Source organism: Lampris incognitus, chromosome 1 (genome assembly GCF_029633865.1).
Source record: "Lampris incognitus isolate fLamInc1 chromosome 1, fLamInc1.hap2, whole genome shotgun sequence".
Classification (NCBI taxonomy): domain Eukaryota; kingdom Metazoa; phylum Chordata; class Actinopteri; order Lampriformes; family Lampridae; genus Lampris; species Lampris incognitus.
In genome coordinates, this window is record NC_079211.1 from 146,891,043 (window position 1) to 146,903,525 (window position 12,483).

General features: G+C 45.2%; 1 protein-coding gene across 1 annotated transcript in view; it reads left to right on the forward strand.

Moving 5' to 3' along the window:
• sh2d3cb (SH2 domain containing 3Cb) overlaps positions 1-12,483 on the forward strand; it is a 67,106-nt gene that overhangs the window by 24,964 nt on the left and 29,659 nt on the right. Inside the window, exon 3 of the mRNA XM_056280296.1 lies at positions 7,647-7,695. Coding sequence (XP_056136271.1) covers positions 7,647-7,695 — 49 coding nt within the window. The remainder of the gene's footprint in view (positions 1-7,646; positions 7,696-12,483) is intronic.

Here is a 12,483-nt window from a genome sequence, read left to right on the forward strand (position 1 = left end):
AGCGCGTCGGTGGTTGTCATGGTGCGTCTGTAACCAGACGTGTTGGAAATGATCAAAAATCAAGTTTAGACCATTTCTCTCCACTGGAGGGCGCTGGTGTGTTTCTAGGACAGAGCGATGAACTTCACGAAGGAAGTGACGCCACCAACACACGTCATGAATAGCGACCCGCACGCGAACGATCACGCACAAATGACGCCCGCTCATAGTCGTTTTAGGTAGATCTTATTATAGCTTTTTTGTGCAATTGATCTAAAACCCATTTTAATGCAAATATATGCAATTTTAGGAGAATTCGGGGAGCAGGTCTGTATCTAACCCCCCCCCCCCACAAAGTTAGCAAACTTTGAAAATCCAAAACCGTCAAAATGACCGCCTTGGTCGTTCTACAAGTGGATCAATGTGTTTTTGCATAAATGTTCAATTTATTCGTTCAAACGTGTACCGCATGTGCATGAACACGTGCATGAACATGCACAAGTGTGCGCCTGTATGCATGAAATGCCTGCATGTGTGTGTGTGTGTGTGTGTGTGTGTGTGTACATACACGCAAACATACCATTTACAGCGTGTGCTCTTCTACACACACTGGTAACCAGGCTGCTCTCTGAAGAGTCCAGGAAATGTTGTAAAATGTGAGATTGGTCCAGGAGCCCCGGCCTGCCAAGAGCAGGGAGGCTCCCTTGGACTCGAGTCACAGGGGGACTGCAGAAAACATGGTTCTCAGTAAACCTCTCATATCTTACATGTGGGAGGATTGTCTCAGTAACATCCAGGCTCTGTTAATGCAAAATGTATTATGACATGCTTACAGAGAGCTTCCACATTTTCATTTCATCACACCGCCCCTCAGCTAGTCGGTTTCTGAGACCCGACACAGGCTGCACGCTGTAAATCAACCACACGTCTTATCAAGAAAGACAGGAGCCTACACAGAATACTGTGGAACTTCTTACAAAACACCCAGCACTGGATGATGCCAAAATGTCTGCCTTACAGCATTAACCACATGTTTTGTATATGGGTATAAAACCCAGATAGCAAAATTGCTGTGGCCGCCCGCACCCGTCCCACACCCGACACTTCATCCGGCCCACACACCGCGTGGAATGATGGCACTTGGGCGGTCCGCTCCTGTTTGCCAGATCTGGGCCAGAACCAAGCCATGGCGATGCCGCACGTGCCACATATTTGCCAAAGGTGGCCCATATTTGTTTTGTGATATTTGGGCCATATTCCCCATTTACCACACGGGCCACTTCAGGGCCACATCCAGATCACATGTTGCCCAGAGCACCGCATCTTTGCCCAAAAAGGCCCACATTAGATTTGGGCCATATTGGCTATTATACATGTGGGCCACTTCAGGCTCACATCCATTTTGTCAGGGCCAGAAGAAGACCATCAGTGCCGCATCACTGCCTGAAGTGGCCCACATCCGGATGCTGTCTTGGGAAGGTGTACCTGTGACCTTCTCTACATCGCTACATGTATGATATGATCATACATGTAGCGATGAGGCTGCACACTTTGTGTCTATGTGTGTTAGTATGTGCACAGGTGCATGAGCGAGCACGTACTAACATGTCTGTTTGGGCGTCTCTTGCTGTGGAGGAATCAGTGGGACTAGATTAATGCCTGGGAGGACTCAGTTGGAGTAGACTAATGCCTGGGGGGAAACAGACGGACTAAACTAATGCCTGGAAGGACTAGACTAATGCCTGGGAGGAATCAGTTGGACTAGACTAATGCCTGGGAGGACTAGACTAGTGCTGGAAGGAATTAGTGGGACTGGACTAGTGCCTGTGAGGAATCAGTGGGACTAAACTAATGCCTGGGAGGACTAGACTAATGCCAGGGAGGTCTGGTACTTTGTGTCTATGTGTGTTAGTATGTGCGCAGGTGCATGAGCGAGCACATACTAACATGTCTGTTTGGGCGTCTCTTGCTGTGGAGGAATCAGTGGGACTAGATTAATGCCTGGGAGGACTCAGTGGAACTAGACTAATGCCTGGGGGGAAAACAGTGGGAATAAACTAACGCCTGGGAGGACTGGTACACATAGTGCAATGAATGTAAGCTGGACTTAAACTCTGTGTGTGTGTGTTTACAGATGTGTTTGCTTATAGTTTGCATAATTTTCTCACATGTTCAAATACTGTATTTTTTGTGTATGTGTGTTAGTACTTGTATGTGTCGTTGTACATTTGTGCATGTGTGTGTGCTTGCCGTGAGAGTTTGTGTGAGGAAACAAAAGTTCCCGACCCCTACACATCCCTCGGAAGGAAGTATGCACCATGTCAGAGAAAGCAGAACTACTCCACACACTCGTCCTGTCAGCCTGTCAGGACGAAAACTCGTAGCTGCAGTTTCATCTCTTCGCCTTCGTTCAGACATACCAGCGTATTTCCTTACTTCCTGTCCTCTGATAGTCTTACACTGACGCTGTCCGACGACCCTCGGGCCTGTGAAAGCCCAGTGTCCAGTTAAACCCCCAGATGTGTCCAGTTAAACCCCCAGATGTGTCCAGTTAAACCCCCAGATGTGCTGGTGTGTGGAGCTACGTGTCGTTGGCTCTCACAGGAGTGATGTTCTCCATGTGTTGTCTCGGTTGCTGGGTGTTGTCACATGAACACACTGTTCCCATCAAAACATTGTGTAAGCAGACCTGCGGGATCCAACACTGCACATCTGGTTCTGATGGTACCTCCTTAACTACTACCACCACTACTACTAGAACTAGTAGTACTACTACCAGCATCTACTACGGTTTTTTTTTCTTTCAAACAAGGTTTATTTTCAATGTTCAATTTGCAAAACACAAACACAACTACATCCCCCACCACACTCCCACCCCGCCTGGCATGCCACCCCAAATAACGTGAATCAAATGGCCTCCAACTCCGGGGAGTTGGAGGCCATTTGATTCAGTCAGAGTCAAAGAGGCCATCTATGTTAAGAGGGAACGATCATCCCTGAACCGGGGGGGGGGGCACTAAGAGTACATCTGTCACCATCTCACAATGCTGTGATTGCAAACTGCCCACTCATCACGCTACCGGAAGTCCCACCAGCATCCATTTCTACTACCACTACTATCACTACTAATACTAGCACCACTACCAGCACCACTACTACTACTACTACCACTTCTACTGAAATTTTCTTCTACTCGTATTACTGTAACTATTTCCAGTACCACTATCACTATTTCCAGTACCACTACTACTACTACTACTGCCAGTACTACCACACTACCACGACACTACATCTCAGGAATCAGGAACTATTTATTTGTCATTTCATCTTATATACTAGTACATATACAAAAGAAACGACATTTAGCCCACAGCAGTGCAACACAAAAGACAAAAACACAAATCCAAAAACATACAAAAGCAACACCGCCAAAAAACAAAGCAAAAACAGTCCACCCAGTACAGCACAGTCCAAAAACTCCACCGTCCAGAGATCGAACGCCAGCCAGGATGATTGTCGGAGCTGTCGGTCTGCATGGGCTAGCGGTTAGCTTAAATGGTGAATATGGCCCCACTTCCGCATCCTGTCAGACCGCCCTCTGTGTTTCCTCTTCAGGCGCAGCTCCAGGCAGCGCTGTAGTCCTTGGGCCCATTGGCCCGGATAGCAAAGAATCTTTGGCCCCAATATGGCCCACATCCGCAGTTATCTTAAGGCCCACATTTGGCCTTGAATGACGGCGTTGACTCAGGGTGAGTGTGGCCGCCTCAACTCAGCCACAGGTCCACTTGATATGGCCCACATCTGGCCCACATAGTATGTGCTGTAACCCAAGTCTCATTGCATTTGGGCCACATCTGGCCCACACAACACTTGCCAGTGCTGTCACTGAGCCATAAGTAGCAAAAAAACTTTTCGCCTGGCAGTGGGGAGTTTCGCCGGGGGGGGGGCGTGGCGCGTGGGAGGATCATGCTGTTTCCCCATTCTCAATAAACTAAATAAATGAAGATACCCGCGACTTACTGCGAGTGTACTTTTGGGGGAATATCTGTCCATAGTCCCTCGGTGGGAGAGTACTGCTGGCGTCATGTGGCTGCCGCTTCTCCCCCTCGTAGCCCCTCCCCCTTCCCATCCACCCCTGTATGTCTGTATTACGTTTATCTGTTGTCTTGTTTCACCCCGTTTATTGTAAAGCCTCTTTGAGTATTAGAAAAGCGCTTTGTAAGCTTATTATTATTATCATTATTATTATAAAAGTGCCCCACATTAGGCCCAAATGTGTCTGCTATCTGGGGGATGTAGCAGACCCGGCTCGCTCAGCCGATCCAACGCCAGCTCTCCCTGCCAGACAGTGGCGCCCCCAGACATTTTTCATAGGGGGGGCCAAATGGGGCCACTGAAAATCTTGGGGTGGCACACCAAAACCAAAAGCCATGACTGAATTTCGGGAATTCTATGATGCTGTTGTAGTATACTGCAGTGTTTCTCAACCGGGGGTCCGCGGACCCCTAGTGGTCCGTGGTGTAATTGCAAGGGGGTCCGTGAAAATAAAATATCTTTAAAAAAAAGATCCTATGACATTTATAGAAATAGGATTATTTTACTCAAATGTGACTGAGATCTTTATCTAACTAAACTATAAAGGGTAACAGGACTTTTTTCTCTAATTACGTCTGTTTCACAAGTGTAATTTATTGTATTTTAATAAGAGATCTCGCTCCCGTTTGCATTGTTAAAAGTTACTGCATAAAAATCCTGTTGTTACACATATCTGAAAGTTACTGAATACATATTCTGTTTTGTTACATATATCTGAAAGTTACTGAATACATATTCTGTTTTGTTACATATATCTGAAAGTTACTGAATACATATTCTGGTTTGTTACATATATCTGAAAGTTACTGAATACATATTCTGTTTTGTTACATATATCTGAAAGTTACTGCATAAGAATTCTGTTTTGTTAACTATATCTAAGTTACAACTGAAAGTTCTTATTTTTGCCCCAAAGAGTGAATAAATGCTATAATGCAATTTAAAATGCAGTTTCTACTGTTTCTATCAAATTGCAACCCCCCTCCCCCAAGATCAGGTGGAGGGGTCCTCAGGGTAGATCAAAAATACGCAGGGGGTCCAGGACCCCAAAAAGGTTGAGAACCACTGGTATACTGTATAGCCTAGTGGAAAACTGTCAATATGAGAGTTAAGAAAAATATACATTATTGATTTAAATGAACAGCACCTAATGGGGGGGGGCAGGGATAGTATCAGCGTGGCCACCCCGGGCCACCCCTTGGGGGCGCCACTGCTGCCAGACCCCTTCGACACACCTCCCCCGCACTCCACACGACGACGCAAACGCGGACAAACGCGCTGCACAGTCGAGGCGAGGCCGCCGCCGGACCGCCTCCTCCCGTGGGCTAGCAGTTAGCTTAGCATGCTCCGCTTGCCTCCTCCTCCTCGAGTCCACAGGACGCAGCAGACCGAGCTCTCTCGGCCGACCCAGCGCCGGGCCGGCTCTCCTAGCCAAGCGAAATCCACGATCAAAACTTAGACGGTAGACCTGCACAAAGACGCTGCGTAACCAGCACCGAGGCCGCGTCAAACCGCGCCGCCATCTTCCCACCGATCGCCGCCATTCGATACCCCCTACTGCTATTAATACCGCTAAAACTGCTACCACTACAATGCCCCTTTTCCTCTACGCGGTACCGGCTCGGCTCGACTCGACGTTTTGGTTTTCCATTACAGGAAAGTACCGGCATTTTGGTAGCCGGTACCACCTTTGTCGAGAGTCCAAAACAAACAAACAAAACTAAAAAACTGGAGCGGCTACCAAACTCAACGCAGACCTCTGATTGGTCAGAGAAGTGCGTCACCGCGTCACTTTGCGTCCCTGCGTCATCAGTACGCGCAAAGGACACGGATATGACCCGGCATTTTTAAATACCGAAGCGGTCGAAGTGGAGTAATCTTAAAAGTACACTTTTGAAATTGAAAAACCCACGCCGTGGTCTGTCGAGGAGGTATAGATGTTTCTTACCCTCGTAGCCGATGACAAGATCCAGCGGGGAGATCGACGAGGAATGAGATCTTCTTGCTGTGGCAAATTAAGTACCTCGATGTCCGCCATTGTTCTTTGTTTGTTTGTTTTGGATTTTCTCAATTTTCCCCCCAGTTGCACTCGGCCAGTTACCCCACTCTTACCCACGTCCGGCTTCCCACCCGCAGACACGGCCAATTGTGTCTGTAGGGACGCCCGACCAAGTCGGAGGTAACACGGGGATTCGAACCGGCGATCCCAATGTTGATAGGCAATGGAGTAGACCAGTGTTTCTCAACCGGGGGTCCGCGGACCCCTAGTGGTCCGTGGTGTACTTGCAAGGGGTCAGTGAAAATAAAATATCTTTAAAAAAAAGATCCTGTGACATTTATAGAAATAGGATTATTTTACTCAAATGTGACTGAGACCTTTATCTACCTAAACTATAAAGGGTAACAGGACTTTTTTCTCTAATTACATCTGTTTCACAAGTGTAATTTATTGTATTTTAATAAGAGATCTCGCTCCCGTTTGCATTGTTAAAAGTTACTGCATAAAAATCCTGTTGTTACATATATCTGAAAGTTACTGAATACATATTCTGTTTTGTTACATATATCTGAAAGTTACTGCATAAGAATTCTGTTTTGTTACATATATCTGAAAGTTACTGCATAAGAATTCTGTTTTGTTAACTATATCTAAGTTACAACTGAAAGTTCTTATTTTTGCCCCAAAGAGTGAATAAATGCTATAATGCAATTTAAAATGCAGTTTCTACTGTTTCTATCAAATTGCAACCCCCCTCCCCCAAGATCAGGTGGAGGGGTCCTCAGGGTAGATCAAAAATACGCAGGGGGTCCAGGACCCCAAAAAGGTTGAGAACCACTGGAGTAGACCGCCACACCACCCGGACACCCTTGCACGTGTTTGTTCTTACAATGGTCGCGTTGAAGATGACGTCACAGCAGTTGAACCAGGCGTCGCTATGACGACCAGCTACACTGAGGGGGTACTGTTATGGTAACGGCAAACGACAGAGTCGAGCCGAGCCGAGCCGGTACCATGCAGTGGAAAAGGGGCATAATAGTACTACCACTACTACCATAACAACAACTACAGATGCTAAAACACATGGCACTGCTGCTACTATTGCTACTGGTAATGATAATAACCATAATGACGAAATACCTAAAAGTACATAATTTGAATAAAATTGTTCAAAATTCTTTACAGCCAATAATAAGATAATTAACCAGATGAAGCTTTGGAACAGTTTTTTTTCTGCCTTAACAGCCCCATGCTAACTGTTATCATCGTTAGCTGTTAGCCTCACAGTGGTTGAAAAACACCAGCTAACCGTTGTTCTATAATGTGATATAGATTTCTTTTTAATTTGGGTTCTCCTTGCAAAATGATTGACAGCCTGAATTAAAAGAAATCTTTCAAAATGACAGTAGGTGACCTGAGCACTTTGGTTAAAAATAATAATAAAAAAAAAACTTCAGAAACTTTTACCAGATGTTTAAACTTTATATTCTGTTTTATATGTGAGATGGATATTTTAACCTGAAGGGTTTTGGGGAGTTGCTGCTCATCCTTGTGTTTTCTTTCTGTTTCTCAGTCAGCCAGAATCGACGGACTATGTGGACGGCAGCGGAGAATATGTGAAGGTGAGACTATGTGGTATTTTGTGTATTATGTTTAAAGGTACTATGTGTAGTATTTGGAAGAGTAAATATCATCAGGGGTGCTTAAATAGTAAATGACTCAAATGCAATCCACTCCCCAGATTCCTGTATTCAAAAACCCAGGAGGCCGCCTGGCTGGGGGAGTTTGTTGTTGTTTGACATCTCGTCCCCTAAATGATTTGGCTGTCACTCAGCAGATTATCACAGTGAACGTTAACTACTTAAGGCAGTAAAAAAAAAAAGTCAGTTGTTGGAAAATGTACTCTGCATCATCTAATTTTCTATTTGAAGCGTCAAGTCAAGTCAATTCTATTTGTATAGCCCAATATCACAAATTACAAATTTGCCTCAAGGGGCTTTACAGCAACACAACATCCTGTCCTTAGACCCTCGCATCAGATAAGGAACAACTCCCTAGAAAAAAAACCCTGTTGTCCATATAAAGAAAGAGGGATTTGTCAACATTCATAATTTCCCTTGTCCCAGATAGCAAAATTGTTGTGGCCCGGACCCGTCCCACACCCGACTTTCATCTTTCTTTCATCCGGCCCACATACCACGTGGAATGGTGGCACTTGGGCGGTCCGCTCCTGTTTGCCAGATCTGGGCCAGAACCAAGCCATAGCAATGCCACACGTGCCACATATTTGCCAAAGGTGGCCCATATTTGTTTTGTGATATTTGGGCCATATTCACCATTTACCACCCGGGCCACTTCAGGGTCACATCCAGATTACATGTTGCCGAGAGCACCGCATCTTTGCCAAAAAAGGCCCCCATTTAATTTAGCATATTTGGGCCATATTTGCTATTATACATGTGGGCCACTTCAGGCTCACATCCATTTTGTCAGGGCCGGAAGAAGGCCATTGGTGCTGTATCATTGCGAAGTTTAAGGACTTAAAAAGGATAAGTACATAAAAACATCATTAAAAATATGTTAAAACACAGCATACTTGTAACTAGAGTGAGATTTTGATATGCTGTTATGAATTTGTTGTGTGGTTATTTTGATTAAATTATCACAGGGTAGGCACTACCTGCCTACCCTGACCACACGTCATTGCAACATAGCATATAACACAATACAGGTGTCGTCAACATATCTATGTTCCTGCTGTCAGACAACACAACTATAATAAAGGGATTCGATTGAGGATCACCAGATGTTAATAGAACTGAAATTACTATTAGCATTTTGTTTGCCAGTTAGCATCTCCCTCTGTACACCTCTATGCTAGTGGCATGAGTGCGCGTCCTCTTATGTCTTATTTAGATTTTTAGAAAATCACGTGATGTGTTTATTGTGGTATGGTGAACCCTTTACTCAGTAGCACTCCTAGTGGCCAAGAACGCTGCAGATCATCTTTAAATTAGTTTGTCATTCTTGCTTTGATTTGTTGTTGTTGTTGTTGTTATTCATATCTCCAAACACGAGAGGTCAGGATGTAAACAGAATTCCATACAGCACTTTTAAAGGACCATGCTGAGGTTTTTGCACGTTTTAGCTCATTTACTACAGATGATGAATACTTAACATTACCCCCAACCATTTTCCAAAGCATCCCTATATGGTGTTTTAAATTTGTTTTGCTTTTTCCACCTTCCAGACAGCCATTGATTTCATTCATTTTAGTAGATAGCAGACACATTTGGGCCTAATCTGGGGCACTTTTGGTACTTACGGCTCAGTCCTACACATTCTTACTCCCAACTCGTCACATACGGATGCTTTTTGAGGACGGCCTCTTTGTCACTGTTCAGCGCTCTGGATATCCCTTTAACGTCAACTTTCAACGTGGAGGGTAGTTGTAGGCACAAAAAAATAAAAAACAAACCAAAACAAAAAACATTCGAGATTATCCCGGCTGGTTTTTTATAGAAGTACAGAGTCTAAATCTGTCTTTTATCTGTGTGCATTCATCAACATGATCTCACAGAAATATGTGAAATGACCACGACCTCTTAACACTCGCATTATGTGGTTGTGGCACGTAATGTGTTGTGTTAAAATTACGTGCCGGCACCCGGGACGATTTTTTTGTTCTCTAAAAATACTGATTTGTGTGTGATATAACTCATTTTGATGTAATGAGATTAGGGTTAGATTTAGGGCTAGGGGTTTTTTTTGTGCCTATGAGTGATCTCAGTCCCTCCATGTTGAAAGTTGACGTTAAAGGGATACCTAGAGCGTTGAAAAGTGATGAAGAGGTCGTCCTCAACAAGCATCCAAATGTGACGAGTTGGGAGTGAGAATGGGCTCCTCAGTTATGGCACTGGCAACTGCTGTGTGGGCCAGATGTGGCCCAAATGTCATAAGCCGGGCCTGACTTGGGTTACGGCAACTGGTGTGTGGGCCAAACATGGCCCAGATGTAACGAACCAGGCTTGATTTGGGTTACAGCACATACTATGTGGGCCAGATGTGGCCCAAATGTGGCTGAATTGAGGAAGCCACACTCACCCTGAGTCAACGCCGTCATTCAAGGCCAAATGTGGGCCGTAAGATAAGTGCAGATGTGGGCCGTATCTAGGCCAGAGATTCTTTGCTATCTGGGATATGAAAATCAACTTACAGAGACTTGAAACTTGCTTGAGACAGGTCATTGGTGGACATTTGGTCGCCTTTAATTTTTGGTAAAATTTATGGGCTTTATTGTTATGATTTTCCTCTATTCGTCAACATTATATTATCTTGACATATACTGTAGTTGAAAGAGCAGATTTATTTTGAGAGGATAGTCCCTGGGTAAAAGATTGTTTTACAAACAAAATTCAAACGTCCATGACTTCTTGGCAACATGAATGTTAGCCGGGGAATCAGAGAATTCTACGGTGAGTTTGTCACCTGGACATTTGCATTGAAAAACTAGGGGGCGATCTAAAGAACTACAGTATGCTTTGGAAACTGATCGACAATAATCTAAACTCCGTCAGTAGTGAAAGGGCTAGAACGTGCAAAAACACCGGAATCGATTGATTTTTTTTCTGCATGTGTGTTAATGTTTAAGTAAAAATAATATTCTTTAGTTTCAAGTTGTTTGAAGTTGATTGAGAGCTCAGGCAAAAAAAGAGATTTCTATTTCCCGTGTGAAACTACCCGGTTAAATAAAGATCAACTAAAACTAAAGCTAAAACTCAAAGTCCAGGCTGTTTGTCTGTGGGCCTGGTAGCATACAGGAGATAGGAGAATGTGGGCTTTTACAGCCCAATAGTTTCATTTGGGTTACCTATGGCAACTGAGCTGGGGCCTTGATATGACTAGGAATGGCTGTAAAAGGTGAAAAGAGAGAGAGAGCGAGACCTAGCACAGACATACAGAGAGAGAGAGAGAGAGAGAGAGAGAGAGAGAGAGAGAGAGAGAGAGAGAGAGAGAGAGAGAGAGAGGGAGACCTAGCATAGACATACAGAGAGAGACACAAAGACACAGAGAGAGAGAGAGAGAGAGAGAGACCTAGCATAGACATACAGAGAGAGAGAGAGAGAGAGAGAGACCTAGCACAGACATACAAAGACAGAGAGAGAGAGAGAGAGAGAGACCTAGCATAGACATACAGAGAGAGAGAGAGCGAGAGAGAGAGAGAGAGCTAGCACAAACATACAGAGAGAGACACAAAGACACACAGAGAGAGAGAGAGAGACCTAGCATAGACATACAGAGAGAGAGAGAGAGAGAGACCTAGCACAAACATACAGAGAGAGACTCAAAGACACAGAGAGAGAGAGAGAGACCTAGCATAGACATACAGAGAGAGAGAGAGAGAGAGAGAGAGAGAGAGAGAGAGAGAGAGAGAGAGAGAGAGACCTAGCACAAACATACAGAGAGACACAAAGACAGAGAGAGAGAGAGAGAGAGAGAGAGAGAGAGAGAGAGAGACCTAGCATAGACATACAGAGAGAGAGAAAGAGAGCGAGAGAGGGGGAGGGATTTCCAATGGGTTCTTATAATTGGATCCTCACGCACTTGACAAACAAATGGCCTCAATGGGACAAGCTGCTAATGAATGCTAATGCTAATGAAATGAAAGTTATTCATTAAGGGAATCCAGGTCTTTAGACTCAGCAAACATGTCACTGGCCTGGTGCCAAACTCTCGTTTTACAACCCCTGGGGAGGAACCATTATGTATGTATGGGGGACGAGGGGGGTCAGGGTCCGAGAAAAACAACATATCACCTAGATGAAGGAGTGGGAATAGTAGCTAATGGGGGAGTGGTGGGGTCGGGGTCGGGGGGTTCACCAAGTCCACCCCACAAAAGAATTCCCCGAGCTGTGACGTAAACTGTTGACCGGGGTGGCGGTGGTGGGAGGGGGTGGAGGAGAGTGGGAAGGGGCGATAGGGGGTTGAGTTGATATACAGTAGCTGTTTTAACGGCATGGCTGAACGACGACCCCCGGTCACCACGGTAACACTGTCATGGCAACGCGGCCCATAGTCAGCCACGAGGTTTCAGAGTCTCTGTCTTCAGGGCCGTTTACACGGCAACGTTTTCAAAATAAAACGGTAGCGTATTGCTGCATTTTGGCCGTTCGTCCACACACGACAACGGCGTTCTGGGGGCCTGCAAACGCGAGCTTTTGAAACCGGGTTCCCGAGTGACATCTTTTGAAAAACGCAACTCCAGGGTCGCCGTGTAAACCAGCAAAACCGGCCCCTGGGGAAACGCTGACGTCACGGCTCCACTTCGCACATGCGCGTTACGTTTCCCAGTCAAATAGCCATGCGCGAGTGAAAGAAGACGACGTTATAATTCCCAATCGGTTTTTTTC